This window comes from Mobula birostris, chromosome 7 (assembly GCF_030028105.1).
Source record: "Mobula birostris isolate sMobBir1 chromosome 7, sMobBir1.hap1, whole genome shotgun sequence".
NCBI classification, from domain to species: Eukaryota; Metazoa; Chordata; class Chondrichthyes; order Myliobatiformes; family Myliobatidae; genus Mobula; species Mobula birostris.
Window position 1 is genome coordinate 53,324,362 of NC_092376.1, and position 17,307 is coordinate 53,341,668.

The following is a 17,307-nucleotide window of genomic DNA, read 5'->3' on the forward strand; positions in this document are numbered from 1 at the left end:
AGATCTAACCCACTAGTGAGTTGCTCGATAATGGAGGAGCTGGAGTTGGTGCAGAGTGTGTTGCTGTCTGCTACAAAAGGCGTCAGAGTTGGTGCGCGGAGACAGAGTGCAGTCTAAGAAAAACAGTGCAAGTGATTTTCTTGCGATCCTGCTGGATGCTGTTTCACAGGTGAGACAGATGGCGAGTTGTAGTGTAGACTAGACTCTCATGCTGCGGGGTTTCCTGTTGCAAATGCACAGGAGAGGAGATACTGGAGGCCATGTGGCGCACCTTCAATGCTGAGTTGGAGACTGGCCCCTCCCATCTGTGCTGCCCTGCACTGGTCGCTCGGTGGAAGACAAGCTGGAATGCACTGGTCTACATATTTCTGTGGGCTTGTTATTGCCGACAACAGCCATGCACCATGAATCTACAGGACTTGACACTCAGGGACTTGGGCTAGTTTTTTTGTATGACTGCATGGTTATTGCTATCTATTATGTACTATCATAGTGGGCAACAGTAACCTGCCTTAACATCTACCGTCCAGTGGCACTGATATCAACAATAATGAAATGCTTTGAATAGCTGGTTATGGATCGCATTAAATTCCATCTTCCTGTTACACTAGACCATTTTCAATTTGCTTATCACTCAAATCAGTCCACTGACAATACCCCAGCCTCTGCCCTTCACTGTGTCCTGTCCCTCCTGGAAGATGGCATCACATACCCCAAGATGCTGTTTATCAACCTCAGATGAACATTTAATACAATCATCCCTCAGTCCCCATCCTTGGGGGGTCTCAACAATCCGCTCTGTAATTGAACCGTGGATTTCTTGACAGAAAAACCACAGTCAGTTCATTGTGGCAGCAACATTTCTCGGTCCGCCACCCTGAGGCTGCGTGCTCAACCCACTGCTGTTCATGTGTCTGACGCATAACTGCACTGCTAGTTCCAGCTCAAATCGAATTATCAAGTTCGCTGACAACACAAAAGCGGTGGGTTTCAGCAACGATGACAACAAGATAGCATAGAAAGAAAGAAGGGCTGCTTGTTGAATGGTGCAAGCACAACAGCTCAAGTCTCAACGTGTACAGACCTAGAGAGCTGATTGTTGACTTTAGTATATAAACTGCTCATACATGAAGGGTTAGGAGCAACGATCTTCTGGGAGTGTACATGACAGACGATCTCACCTGGTCCCCCAAAATCACTTCTTGAGTCAAGAAAACACAGCAGTGCTCTCCACTTCCTGAGGAGATTAGCAGAAGTGAGGCTCTCCACCTTCCCCCCACCATCACCCTAACCAATTTTTGCACAAGCACCATTGAGTCTACCCACCTGCTACAGGATTTGCAAGGCATCAGACCTCAAGACCCTGCAAAGGATTGCGAGGACTGCTGAGAGGATCATTGGGTTTCTCTTCCACGTATCTGAGATATTTATCGGGATCATGCATACACAGGGCCCTTAGGACTGTCAAGGATCCTTCCATCCATCCCACAAATTTCTTTGACCCCTATCATCAGGCAGGAGGTACCAGAGCACTAGAATAAGAACTGTTAGGATGGGAAACATCTTCTTCCCCCAAACCATGAACCAATTGAACTCCCTGCCACCACCTATGTCTCATCACATGTAAAGCGTCAGCAGAGTTATACTGTCTATTTTTTAACTTGGGTCATAAATACATCTTATGCTAACTGACAGTCCTCTGGACTATAAGTTCTTATTTGTTAATTTATTTGTGGTAATATTACTTTACCCTCTGTGAGTTATATGTACCATGTTTTGCACCTTGGTCCAGAGCAACATTGTTTCATTTGGAAGTATACATAAATCATAAAACAGTACAGGTAAAAAGCATGTATAGGGTTGAACGATAACAAACTTGAACTTGAACCTGAGAATATTACAGTGATAATTTAGCAATGGTTGAGGAGGAAAGCTGCAAGGATTTTCCTTTGCAAGCAGTGTGGAGATTACTCTGTAGCTACTGCAATCAGGCATTTCCTTGAGTGTGACTCAGCAACTCCTTATTTATATTATTTTAGTCTTCTAATCCCAAAGCATTGGAAGCAACAAGAGAAAAGGAACAACTGTGCAGATGCCTGAAAGAGATGCAACAGAAAATCCATAACCTAAAGAACAGTGCAGGAGATCCAAAAATTCAGCAATTACCGTGATACATGCAGGTTCTGTTGCACTACTATGATAAGAAGGTGCAAATATCTAAAGGCTCACAGAAAAGCCAGCAATGGTGGAAACAGCAGAGAAGCCACCAGCACCATGCTGAAATACAGCTTTTCATTGTTAGCAATGATTTGTCTGGGTTGAGGTGACAAAACGAGTCTCATGGTGTCATACTAGTGAAGAGTAGTAAAAAAAAAATAGAATGAGTCAGTCAGTGGCTTTTCTTCCAAGGGGTATATTCCATTCTTTCTATTTCTCCATTTTAATTACAATTATTCTGACAACATCATCTTCCATACCAATGCCTTCAATGTCTTCCTGTTTCCTTAAAAAAAAATCCCTTCCATTATTGTTGACGAAACGCCAATCATGCCTTCCACGCTTCCTGCGTATGTATTCTTTCTCTCACTCTCTATAATGACTGGATTGGGTTCCCCTTGTCCTCATTTTCCACTCCGCCTGCTACCACATTTGACTAACACATTGTCATTTCAACTCATCCAATGTAATGACACCACATTTCCTTTCTTCTTACCTTTTAGTATTCTGCAGTCTCTGGGACTGTACAGATTGCATCTCTATCCAGAATGACTTCCTTTCTCAGTAGACCTACATTTTTACTTCTTCCTGTCCTTTGCCCAGGATCCTAAACACACTCGTGTTTATGATGTAGCCTTTATGGGTACCATTCAACACACCAACTCCATATAGGCACTCACAGAAATTCTATTCAGGTAATTTACAACAGAAAATTATTGAGATATAGCTGGAAACCAGAGCATCCAGGGGAAGCCCATGTTATGTCTGGTACTACGTGTAATCTCCACATGTACATGGACAGCAAAGATCAGGGTCAAACTCAGGTTGATGGAGCTGTGCCTCTGTATAGATAAAACAGCAATTTACTTACTCTTCTTCCAACCTGTCTAGTCTTTCTGCTGTTCTCATTGTGATCTCCTCTACAATGGACAATGAAAAGAATGTCTCCCTGTTCATTCTGAAAGCTTGATCCAAAGATCAAGTGTCTTTTTAACTTACAGAGTACTACTCCCGCCCTGATCTTATGCTTTGGCTTCCTCCTGACTTCCAACAATGTTAGAGAAAAATACCTCATCTTCTCTGTATTTGCATTAAACTATTTCAAAATTTAACAGTTTCGGATACTGTTTCCTCTATTTAAATCTCACATTTGTAAGATTCATAATTTTCTTCATCGAGTAACTATTTTGTTTCTTCCATATAAACATCTTTCACTGAAATTTGTTCTATTTTGTATCTCTAACTTTTCCCAGTTCTGATGAAAGGTATGATGCTTGAGCATCAACTCTTTTTCATTCTTCAGAGATATTGCCTAATCAATTAAATACTTCCACCATCTTTGGTTTTTATACCACACAGAACATTTCTATCAAATGGATCAGAACAGTTAAACATTCACCCCTCATTTGGTGGTCCAACATGTGTGCAGTAGCCATAACATAGAGTACTGCAGCAACTCATCAAGGCTTTTTCAACAGCTTTTCCCAAATCACAACCTTTACAATGCAATTGGTCAATCTGGCCAATACAAAGAAAGCCTATTATCTTCACCTCACACGCTACTGTGGCTTCATAAAATCTTGCCATTTCTTCAGTGTTGCTGAGTCAAAATTCTATAATTCCCTACTTAGATGACAAGAACTGAATTAGTTCAGTGGTAACACTCACCACCACCTCAAAGAAAATCAAACACAAATAATAAATGTGTTATTGCCAGCGTCAGCAGTATTCTGAGAATAAGGCATTAAAAATTGATGATTGCAGTATTAATAACTGCTTTTCAATAATAAATTTAATCGTCCATTATTATATTAAACCCACACATTCCTATCTTGCGTTCATCCACTGAGTACATTTTCCAGAGTTATAAAACACCACAGCCAGAAACAGGCCCTTCAACCCATCTAGTCCATGCCAAAATATTAATCTGCCTAGTTCCATTGCCTTGCACCTGGACCATTGCCCTCTTTTCCCTCTCATTCATATATCCATTCAAATTTCTCTTAAATATTGAAATCAAACCTGAATCCACTACTTCCGCTGGCAGCTCATTCCACACTCTCACCACCCTCTGAGTGAAGAAGACTCCCCTCAGGTTCCCCTTAAACATTTCACCTTTGTACTCTTAAAGCCTGATTTATACTTCTGTGTCAACTCGACGCCGTAAGTACTGTGTAACCACAAACCCTACACAGAGCCGACGCGGATCCCTACGCCAGAGCCTGAAGCACACCTCTCCCAAAATGTAACTGCATGTCGCAGCAATGCAGACCATAACAACCGTGATTGACCCACTTGGTAGCATCGCATTTCCTCCTACGTATTTCCAGTTGCGTATTCTCCGCCATTTCAGAATTGAGAGAGAAGTTTGGAAAATGGATCAAAGCGAGGAGAGGTTAATGGACGAAGTCCGAAAATATGTACATTTGTACGATTCCTTGTCACCATACTATAAAGACTGCCAAAAGGCATCAAATTCGTGGAATGAAATTTCCAAAAACATGGGTCTGGACATCACGGAATGCACAAAAAGATGGAAAAACTTAAGGGACAAGTATGTCCAAGCCCAGAAAAAACTCACCAAGAAGAGCGGAGACCCAGCCGGAAAAAAAAACGGCATTTTATTTGCCGTTTTCTTGGCTGGCACCACATATTAAGCACCGGGAAACAGAGTCAAATTATGACGACAGCAAGGTAAATATAACATGTTCTTTGTATCATAAACCTTTCTGTTGTTGTGTTTAGGCTAGTTAGCAGCGAGTAGTACTGTCTAGTTGTAAACACGGCATATTGATTTGCGCATAGATAATTCTTCCGTGAAAGAGAAATGTAATATGTAATAGGCTTTAATTGTATCTGGCTTGCTCATAAAGCAAACACAATAACCAGTATTCTGCCAATGTAGGCATATGCCATTTTCTCGTTTTCATAGCTCTGCCAATCCGTGTACAGACACTGAATGCATATATTACCTGCATGTATAATAACAAAGACTAACTTAAACTATTTGCAATTTCTTTCATAATCACAGGATGGAAATGATTCAACCTCAGGGTTGTCCAGCTCCTCAGTTGCTGAGGAAAACCAACCACCAGACATTCCAACTTCAAGTGCAGAATCATCATCAAGTAGTGAGCCAACTCCTCTGCCCCCCGTGCCTGCTCCTCCGACCCCCGCGCCTGCTCCTCCGACCCCCGCGCCTGCTCCTCCGCCCCCCCGCGCCTGCTTCTCTGCCCCCCGCGCGCCAGTTCCTCCGACCCCCGCGCCTGCTCCTCCGCCCCCCGCGCCTGCTCCTCTAACCCCGCGCCTGCTCCTCTGACCCCGCGCCTGCTCCTCTGCCCCCCGCGCCTGCTCCTCTGCCCCCCAACCCAAGGATAGCACAGAGGAAGAGGAAAGGACATGATGACTGGTTTCAGCAGCAGTTCGCCCAGTTGGATGAACGTAGGGTGGGACCAGAACAAAGACTGCTGAACGAAAATGATGAGGTCTCCAGGTTTGTGCAAGCACTTGCTGACATGCTGCGGAGGCTGCCGAAGGAGCACAGGGCACAGACAATGTTCGATGTCTACAAAATGGTATTTGAGAGGCAGCAGCAGAAACAATAAACAATTGCATAATCTATTACGTTATTTGTTTTCATGTAACACTTTGCACCTTGCATAATGTTGTGCACAGTACTGCAAATAAATAACTATTTGACTTTATAACAGGTCTTTTTTTTTATTCGAACAGCTACATTTTATTTATATGTTCATTTATTTTATGTCCTTACAATTTACTGATTAAGTTGGCCATGACACACTACTTTGTTCTGCCATGGCAAAGATCCATGTGGTGATTGAAAGAAGGCCGTCAGGTCATTCCATACACCAAGAGCAGCTCTGGCGGAGCGGCGCCTTGAAAGGTAATGAGGATCTACAGGTGCCAAAAGATTCGCGTTCCCTGCTACCACTCTTCGCCACTCGCCTGGCTGAGGTGACCTTGCCACCAAAATGCCAAATGTGTTCTCAATCACCCACTTAGCTCCAGAGTGACAGTAGTTATACATCTTCTTTTCCATGGTCATATTCATCCCTATGTAGCAAAACATAAAAGATAAAACACAGTATTAATAAATATCAAATTATTATGTGCCAACGTAGCTGTGATCGCTACAAACAGTTAAGGATATGTATGTGTATATGTGTGTGTGTGTGTGTATATAAAATCACACAAAGCAAGTAGTATTACTAAAAATGAAATGAAATTAATTTTCATGGAATTAAATATCTCTGACATACCTGGAAATGGTCGCATGAGATTGTTGTGTAGGGGGAAAGCAGCATCACCAACGATTACATGCGGGATTTTGACTCCTGTCCCTGGAAGATTGGCTGGTGGGGGCAGGTTCAGTTTGTGTTCAAGCAGCAAAGAACCAAATCTGCTCTCCCTGAAAATGCCCCCGTCACTTTCACGTCCGTATCCCCCTACATCCACCATGGTAAACCGATATCTGGTGTCGCAGACAGCCATCAGGACAATGAAGTGTGCACCCTTGTAGTTGTAGTAGTCACTCCCGGCGTGCGGCAGTGCCTTGATGTTCACATGTTTTCCGTCAAGACTGCTGACACAGTTCAAAAAGTTCCATAGTCGCCAAAAATCAGCTGCAATAGCTTCCCATTGGGCGACTGAAGGGCAGGGAAGGAACTCTGGCTGCAATGCTTTCCATAAAGCTGTACAGTCCTCCGAAATTATGGAGGACTTGCACCTGAAGCTAGAACTCAGAGGGTGATTGCCAGTCTCTGAGTAATGTCTATAGGCATACTGTGCGTACACTGATGTGAAATAAATGGTTGGAGACGATGAACCAAATTGTCAAACCTACCTACTGACATCTGAAAATATTTAAAATGCGTTTCCTCATCCATGTCTCTCAGTGAGTGGACAAGCACAGCAAATTCACCCTCCTTCTGTCTCAATCTGTTCAATGGTTGAACACACCATCTCCTCCGACGTCTTCTCCCTTTTCTGCGTTGCTGTAATTTCAATAAAAGTAACTCTTGTTTGACACTTATAAGCTCCAACTCCAACACAATGCGCTCAGTCGCCATTTTGTTTCAACACGAAGAAACGCAACGCAGTGGCATAGAAACCCTACTGCCAACTAGCGGTTTGGCAGTGAATTGCAGAGCGAAACAGACACACCAACGCACAAGTATACATGCTCACAATGCGCGTAAAACACTTGCATAGGTTATGGCATCGCCTTGACGCAGAAGTATAAATCAGGCTTAACCCGTGACTTCTAGTTTCACCCGTCAGTGGAAAAAGCCTGCTTGCACTTTCCCTACCTATACTTCTCATAATTTTATATATCTCTATCAAATCTTCCCTCATTTTCCTATGCTCGAGGGAATAAAGTCCAAATTCCCTATAACTCAGGACCTCAAGTCCTGGCAACATCTTTGTAAATTTTCTCTGCACTCTTTCAATCTTATTGATAGCTTTCCTGTAGGTAGGCCACCAAAACTACACACAATGCTCCAAATTAGGCCTCAACAATGTCTAGCACAACACAGAAAATCCCAACTCCTGTACTCAATACTTTAATTCATGAAGGCCAATGTTCTAAAAATTCTTTTTATGACCCATCTACTCGTGACACCACCCTCAATGAACCATGTATTTGTATTCCCAGATCACTCTGTTCTACCACACCCTTCAGTGCCTTACCACTCACTCCGTAAGTTTTACCCTGGTTTGTCCTCCCAAAGTGTAACACCTCACACTTGCCTGCATTAAATTTCATCTGTAATTTTTCAACCTATTTTTCCAGCTAGTCCAGTTCCCACAAGTCTCGATAGCCTTAAATTTCTTTAATGAAATATAATTAAAAGGCATCACATACTTTGTATCAGAATACCTCCCAATCTTCACATTCTATTTTTCACGAGCAACAATGCTGCTGACAAAAGTCAAATTTATTCTGTGGCAATAATTTACTGTTTACAATGAGACTTCATTATTTGTTAGTTAAGAACTTTTAGCCAATATAATGTACTACATCCTATAGATGCAATACATTTAATGATTTAATAAATCCGTAAAACATAGGTTGAATAAATAAAAGTAAACTAGGTAAGATTATTACAATGAAATTGCAGCATCATCTTGGCAATATCAATACAAACTTATGCGATGTTTGTTCTTATACAATAATGAAACATTGAATCTCTAATATTTTCCCACCAATAAGGAAGTGACAGAAAATACTGATTAATTTCAAATACATAGCCAAACATTGAATGAAAAAACTTACGAGTTTCTGAAAAAGGGATTTTGATTTTGACGAGAGAAATACTGTCACCTGCCCCAGCCAATGGATTATTTGGTAATCATTATATAAACACAGATACAAACCATAAGGTTCATCCAATTTCACCATTAACAGAAAAATAACGGGATAAGAGATAAACTACAGAGGCAAAGTCTTGCTTCTTATGTTGAGGACTGGCCTGCAGCTGGTGTTAGTTCAGCTCATGCAAACTGCAATGTTAACGTCCTGAACAATTAGTACAGTATCATCTGATTCAGATCTGAAACAATATTTACAGCTTAAAAATTGTCAGCAATAACTAAATTGACGTTAATTAAAGTAAAAGATTATTTAAAATTTATTTTATTTTGTTTTTAAAGAAATAAACATGGATTTATGTTGACAAGCTAAGGAACAGCACTGCAAGGGAACAGAGCATCCTTCACATTTGTAATCCAACATAGGTATCAATCATTCCCTGAAGAAATGGGAGCTGGATAGTTAACATTTCCTAACATTAGGCTTTATTCAACCACTATAGTACACCATTGTACGATTTCCATTAGAAGATGCATTTGAAACACAGGCTACCAACTATGCACTAAGTTAAATGACACTTATGTGTTGTGGACATATAGATTGAAACTCTAACTGCCATTGAGCACCAAGTAAAATAAAATGATACCTTATTACACACAACGAGCTGGTCACCCAATTTCTGCAACGAAATAACAAACACATTGCCATCATCCAGAAAATTGTTCAATTCTTTCCTGTCTCCCAGTGATGAAATGAAAGAATCCGATGGGGCAATGCCAAAATAATTTCCTGCTGTTCTGAGGATGAAACATTTTCTTGTATCTTCTAGATTTGCAGACATGTTGTCTTTCCTTAAATAGATATTTTAAAAAAATTTTAAGTGCCAAAGTACAAATTTTATTGCTTATAACACAATGCACAGAAAAATAAAAGATCAACCAGAATGCATACATCCTGAGTTTTCACTCCAACAGAAATACTTCAAAGACATGCTAATTTATTACAACCAGTACTATTCTTATGCAAACAGAAATGAATTTCAGAATTGTGAAATGCAGGCCCAAGGTCAACAATAAAAGACCCTTAGAAATTAAACCTCAAGAGATCTTAATCAGTCATATTCAACAAGTTAGAAATAATATTGTATTCAAGGAACCACTAAATGCAAAAATATTACAATGAAGACCTCACTGCAGTTCTGCAGCATATAATTTATCCATAACTAATCTTGAAGGAAATTAAATAATAAAATATCATATAGTAATAAATTTCAATTTCAATTCTTATTATATTTTAGCTGCAGAAGAGGCAAGTCATTTGACCCCTCAAACTTGCTCTGTCATTTAGTAAAAGATCATAGCTGATCTTTTACCTCAGCATCATTTTCCTGTAAAAATCAACATGTCTTAATTCCTTTAACATCCAAGAATCTATAAATGTTGGTCTGTGTTGCCCTCTGTGTTAAGAAGTTTCTTCTCATCTCAGTACAGAACGGCTGAACCTTTATTTTGAAACTGTGACCTAAGTCAGGGAGTACAATATCCCTGCATCAATATCACTGTCGAGTCTTGTCATTGTATACTTTGCATATTTCAATGAAATCATCTCCAATCCTTCCAACTATGGAATGCAAGCTCAGTCTGCATATTTTCATCGTAGAACAAGCCTTCCCCCTTCATACTCTGAATCAATCTGATGAACTCTCACTACACTGAGATAGTATTCTAAGTAGGGAAGACTAGGCCTGCACAAGTAATTAATTTTTTTTTGTTTTTAAATGAATTCCTACTTATATGGAAGTGACACATTTCTCTGCCCCCACACAATGTCAGACCTCCTGGACCATTTGTTTGTTGATGTATAAATTGGATTTGGTCAAAGTCAAAATTTCTGACAATACAGAAGTAGCAGATTTGGTAAATAGCAAGGAAACTGAACACTAATACAAGTTAACAAAATGGAGAGAGAAGAGGTTGTTGTTTAATATGGATAACTTATGAGGAAAAATATTCTGGCAAAAAAAAATGGAAAAATACACCAAAGGGAAAAGCAAAAAAAAAATCATAAGAACAAGATCCCAAGAAATCTAGCTCTAGAAATGGAACCATTGAAATAAGAGCAATAACAATAAAAAGTATGTAAATATGTACATATGGTTTGCGAATTTAATCAAAAACATATCAACCTCTGCTTTAAATACACCCAATGACCTAGCCTCAATAGACATTTGTTGCAAAGAATTTTATTGAAAACCACCTTCTGGCTAAAGACATTCCATCTCATCTCTGTTCTAAAGGGCTGTCTTTATCTTTTGGCTGTGCACACTCATCCTAGACTCTCCTTCTGCTAGAAACATCCCCTTCATGTCCACTCTATCCAGGCCTTTCAATATTCAGTAAGTTTCAGTGAGATACCCCTCATTTTCCTTAGCCCCAGAGCCAACAAACTCTCCTCAGATGTTAATCCTTTAATCCTCAGGATCATTCTCGTATACCTCTTCTGGCCCCTCCCCAATACCAGCATATCCTTTCTTAGATATGAAGCCCAAAACTGCACACAGTATTCCAGTTGTGGTCTGATGGACGGCTTATAAAGCCACATCATTACATTACTTTTATATTCAAATCCTCTTGAAATGAATGCAAGCATTGCATTTGCCTTCCTTACCACTGACTCAGCTTGCAAGTTAACCTTTAGGGAATCGTGCACCGGGACTCTCAAGTTCCTTTGCACCTATGATTTCTGAATTTTATCTCTCCATTTAGAAAATAGTCTACTCCTTTATCCCTTCTACCAAAGTGTATGACCATACACCTCCCTAAACTGTATTACCTCTCTGCCTATTTAACCAATCTAACCAAGTCCTTTTTCAGACCCCCAATTCCTCAATGCAACCTGCCCCTCTGACTGACTTAGTATCATCTGCAAACTTTCCCACAAAGCTATGAATTCCATCATCCAGATCATTAATATGTACTTGAAAAGTAGCAGGTCTAACACTGAACCCAGCAGAAAACCATCAGACACCAGCAGCCAAGGAGAAAAGGCCCCCTTTATTCCCACTCTTTGCCTTCTGCCAGTCAGCCAATTCTTTATCCATGCTAGTACCTATCCTGTAATAACAAGGGCTCTTTCTTGTTGAATGTGGAGCCCTTGGTATTGCATGTGTCTCATGTACAGCATCTTGCCAAAGGCCTTCTGAAAATCCAAACAAACATCCATTAACACTCCATTGTCTACGCTGGTCCTTATAATTCTACAAAAAGTATTGGATACTGCCCAGTCCATCACAGGTAAAGCCCTTCCCACCACTGAGCACATCTACACAAAGTGCTGTCGCAGCAAAGCAGCAGCTATCATCAGGGACCCCTCACAGTCCAGGTCATTCTCCCTTTTCACTGCTGCCATCGAGAAGGAGGTACAGGAGCCTTAGGACTCACACTACCAGATCCAGGAACAGTTATTACTGCTCAACCATCAGGCTCTAGAACCAGTGTGGGTAACTTCATTCAGCTTCACTTGCCACATCATTGAAATATTCCTAGAACCTATGGACTTACTTTCAAGGACTCTTCATTTCATGTTCTCAATGGTTATTGCTTATTTATTTATCATTATTTTTTCTTTCTTTTTGTATTTGCAGTCTGTTGTCTTTTGCACACTGATTGAATGCCAAGTTGGTGCAATCTCTCATTGATTCTATTATGCTTATTATTCTATTATAGATTTATTGAGAATGCCACAAGAAAATGAATCTCAGGGTTGTATGTGGTGACATATATATACTTAAGTAATAAATTTACTTTGAACTTTGAATTGTCTAGTAAAATCTCCCCTTAAAAAATCCATGCTAACTTCAGCTCACTACATCATGTGCTTCCAAAAAACTTAAATTCTTATCCTTAGTAATGAACCCTAAAACCCTAACAACCACTGAAGTCAGACTAACGGGCCTATAATTTCCTGTCTTTTATCCCCTCCTTTCTTAAAGAGTAGAATGACATAGCGACTTTCCAGTGCACTGCGACCATTCCCAACTCTAGTAATTCTTGATAAATCACTATTAATGGCTCCTAAATTTCGAGCTTCCTCTTTCAGAATCCTGGAGTATAGTTCATCTAATCCAACTGAGTTATCCATCTTCAACCCTTTCAGTTTCCCAAGTACATTCTCTTTAATAATAGTGACTACGCTCATTTCTGCAACCACGCCCCCCCACACCATGACTCGAATTTCTGGCATTTTGCTGGTGTCTCCCACAGAAAAGCAAAATACTCAATCAGTTTGTTTGCCATTTCTTTGTTCCCCATTGCTACAACACCAGTGCCATTTTACAGTGGTCCAATGTCCACTCTTGCCTCTCTTCTACTCTTCCATTTCAATTTTTTACTAATTTCTCTGTGCAAGATGCTGAAGTTTGTACCACTGTGTTGCAATAATGCAGTGTGAATACTTCAGTCTGAGAGGCAGAAGCTAAAGTCAGATATATTGGTATCACAGTTGAGTAAAGTTAAACCACATATGCATGAGGGAGGAGCTGACCAATGTTAATTGGAAGAGGACCCTAGCACGGACGACAGCATCTTGTCATAGTACATTGCAGATTCAAAGTCATACAGCATGGATGTTGACCTGTAGGAACCATATCTATTTTCTGTCTGTATTGCTTTTTGTGTTCATGTTTATTATGGGTAACTTGTCACATGGGTTGGAGTATGGTAGAAGCAAATGAGTATAGTTACATATTCACGCGTTTGTCAGTTAAATTTAGTTGAGAGGGAGTGAGCCAGGGCTGCTATCTTTTTGTTGACCACTAATTAAGTTTAGTTACACTTAATTATATTAATTTGAACACTTAGTTATGCTTATTTCACTACATTATTAATTTAGTTTCGTTAGTTTTTTAATCGTTAAAATATTGCTCATCTTTGCTGGTTTCATAATAAAGGATTGAACATACTTTTTTTCAAATTGGAACTCAGTGTCATATAGCATCACCTCCCATACTCAGTCTGAGTTTTCAAGTAACCACTATATTTCATCAACAAAAAAAATTATACTAAACAAACGAACACCAATCTACAGTAAAGGATTGCCTCAGACCTGTTGGGAAAACTGGATCAGTTTGCTGATTCATACTGTAAATTTGTGGTTTGAAGAGTCTTGAATGGTCAGCGCTGCCTGTCCATTGTGGACCATTGCTTGAATGCATGGTGTTTGCCTGAGGGTTCATCACTTTATTTTGTTGAAACATTGTCCTGCTTGCCAACACTTGAAATGAATGCTGTTTGTTTGGTCTGGTCTAAGCACTGTGGATTCATTGAACAGAATATCGCCAGTGAATGTGCTGCAGGGAACAATGAGTTAATTGCAAGCGGTGCAATAAGGACAGAGTAACATGAGTGAATTGAAGCAACGAATTAACATCAGCGACTCTGATGTTGGGGCTAGAAAAAAAGAAATTAAACTTGCTGTAAAAGCTTTAGCTGGTAGAATTGAAAGTCTTCAAAATAAGTATAAAACAAATGTGAACAAAATTAAAGATTTAATACCATCAATTGAGGATTTTATCGAAAATAAGAAAACTATCTTACAAGTGCAATCTTGTCTTGAGGACATGACTAATCTCTGTGAAGCTGTTGCTAAGCAACATCAAACGCTGTCTTCATTACTTCCAAAGGATAAATAGAGAAAACAGAAGGAATCTTTTACAAACATTGATAGCTATAGTAGTGCACTTACAGGATGTGAAACAATGGTTGACTCAAACATGTTACATTGAAGGTCATGTTGCTGCAACAAATGAATATGCGTCTCACCTTTCAGCAGATGATGATTCTCAAATTCCAAGGCATGGCTTGACTACGCATATAGCAGGTGACCCACTGGATGACGTAAAACAAAAAGACAGTGCATCAAATATCAGGGCTCAAAGTTCTGCTGCAGGAAGAAAATCTTCTGTATCTACTACATCCTCTGTAAAATAGAGGCTGATTTTGCAGCATTAATGGCACGTCAACTATTACTGAAGGACAAATGTGCTCTAGAGGAGCGAGAGGAACAATTAATTGCTATGGAGCAATAGAAAAGGAAGGAACAGCTTAAGTTAGAGGGAAAAATAGCTGCACATATGGCTAAAGTTGATATGCTAAGGGCATCAATTGTGGCAAGTGCTAAAAGTTCTCCAACCAGACAGTCCTATGGTGTGAGTTCCTATATTGAAAAGTCACAGAGAAAAACAAAAACACGCAATGTTAATGTTGATTCATTTGTTCCTCAAGTGTCTGTGAAATATGAACAAGACTCCCAAGAGGTAGTTTAGGGGGCTACTCTCAGCCTGCACTAATGAGGCACTCTGAACCTATGTCATATCCAACAGCTCAAAGGGCTCTTGGGGACATTCACTTACAACATGGAGACACTCTTGTTTCATACAGTAGAAGTCAAATCCATATTAATGATATTATTAAGAAGCAAAATGTTAAAATGTTATAGCACAAAATAACTTATTTAATCTTGGTCTAAGAGAAATTCAAGTTTTCAATAGCGATCTATTACAGTACCATGCATTCTGGAAGGCTTTTGAAAATAGTGTTGAAGGCAAGACTGAGAGCTATAGTGACTGCCTCGATTACCTTGAATTAGGGGTTGCCCTAGCAAACTTGTCAGAAGCAGCCAGCACGTCAACTCTAAGAAAGGATATGTAAAAGCTAAGGCTTTACTACAGGAACATTTTGGTTTGAACAGAAAATTGCCTACATGCAAAACGCTCTTTCTTGGGTACCTATCAAATCTGAAGACATGAAAGTTCTTCAAGACTACAGTCTTTGGCTTAGAAGCTGTTGCATTGCAATGGAAGAAGTGCAGTACATGTGTGAGCTGGACATGACTGCCAATATGTCCATTGCCATAAAGAAATTGCCCTATTTGCTCAAGGATAAAGGAAGAACAGTGGTCTGTGAACTACAAGAAAGGCAAGGCCTTGAAAACTGTTACATGACGAGTGAAGAAGAAAAAGTATATTTGCATAAATGCTAAGATGTTTATCATTGAAGATTTCATGTCTCCTATTTTAGTAGATACGTAGTTCCGATTATTACACTGTAATAATTAGGGGCTGGGAGGTATTTTCTGTCTGTCAATATTGTATTTTGTGTTGCACCCTTATTCCTGGTCTAATTTATCTTTTTCCGTAACTACTTACGACACTACTTCCGTAGAGACTCATTCCACCGAGATGCAGCACAGAACGTCACAGGAAGTCATTCCTGCCTGTGGCCATCAAACTTTACGACTCCTCCCTCGGAGGGTCAGACACCCTGAGCCAATAGGCTGGACCTGGACTTATTTCATAATTTACTGGCATAATTTACATATTACTATTTAACTAGTTATTGTTCTATTACTATTTATTATTTATGGTGCAACTGTAACGAAAACCAATTTCCCCCAGGATCAATAAAGTATGAATATGAAATATATGGAGTTATGGTCACCATCTCCGTAATGCTCCCCCAAGACAATCCCTTCAACTGACCTACTACATTCCCCCAAGACGGGGTCCAGTAATGTTCCATCCCTCATCGGTCTATCTACATGCAACTTCAAAAAATCTCTCCTGGAATTCACTTCCAAATCCCACTCTTTTATGCCAAGGCACTCACAGTTAGTACGAAGATTTTAATTTCTCAAATACTATATAACAATTTTAATCATATTTCTCTGTCTGTTCCTCACGTACCTGCTATGTATTAGCAACTCTGGTCAAAATTATTTTTATTTTTCATGTTGTATACTCTTTGGAAATATATATCCAGCTCTAAGCTCCCTCTGCTCCTAAGCATTTTCCAATGCCATTTCATTTCAACGTCACACAGAAATACATGTCCTGGCGCATCTCCAAGTTAAAGCTTTGCACGAATTAAACTCTGCGTGCACACCTAAGACAAGTACTTGCAACAAAAAGTAGGATTGGTTGGACAAGTGCAAGAATAGACTGTAGCATCAGCAAAGTGTCGAAATAGGCAAAAATATTCCTTCCTTGACCCACAGCGTTGTTTCCAGTAAAAAGAAAACGCGGATGGAATGGATCGATAGACAATACTGAGAAACATATTGTGAAAGATTAAAAAGCAATAAAATGCACAATTCTGAAAAGATACAAGGACCTCTGCAAGGATACAAAAACAAGAAAGTTATAATGAATGCTATACGACCCGGGAATTGCATCAATACTGGGCACCACAGCTTAAACAAAACGATTTTAAAAGGACACAGAAGAGATTTACTAAATCGGTTTCAAGGACGGGGGGCGGGGGGTGGATTTGTAGAAACACTGAACCAGTTCACCTTGGATCCGAAAAAGTTATGAGAGGGTCCAAAAGACTACTGATAAACAATGCAAAGTTTTGACAGACCAGATCAATATAAAAGTTTCTCATTGGCAGAAGGGTCAAAATCTGGAAACATTGAATTAAAATGAAGGCAAAAGAACCACAAGTGTCAAGAGAAAAATTTTTTCTCTACATACAGCAAGTGCTCGTACAACGAAAGATTCAATCAAAATGTTCAAATCCGAAAGAAAAGTAGGACTATAGATATGGGCCACAGACCAGATTTTTCTTGCGTAAAACAGTTGAATCCATCCATGCTATAACTTTTCTGTGATTTAATTTAACATTATACTACTGAAAGGGACTGTAAAATATCCGGCATTAAAGCACGTGAAGCGGATTCGCCTCCACTGAAGTTAACAC

General features: G+C 39.7%; 1 protein-coding gene and 1 pseudogene across 8 annotated transcripts in view; one reads left to right on the plus strand and one right to left on the minus strand.

The window, feature by feature from the left end:
• dync2h1 (dynein cytoplasmic 2 heavy chain 1) overlaps nt 1-17,307 on the minus strand; it is a 474,884-nt gene that overhangs the window by 452,076 nt on the left and 5,501 nt on the right. For 4 of the 8 annotated variants that reach the window (XM_072263135.1, XM_072263130.1, XM_072263137.1 and 1 more), the window contains exon 2: nt 9,198-9,402. In XM_072263135.1, coding sequence (XP_072119236.1) covers nt 9,198-9,402 — 205 coding nt within the window. Of the gene's footprint in view, nt 1-9,197; nt 9,403-14,370; nt 14,437-17,163; nt 17,214-17,307 lie in introns of those variants that run through there. The other 4 variants (XM_072263133.1, XM_072263132.1, XM_072263131.1 and 1 more) reach the window with 2 other exon arrangements.
• On the plus strand, nt 4,482-5,822 carry LOC140200624 (uncharacterized; annotated as a pseudogene).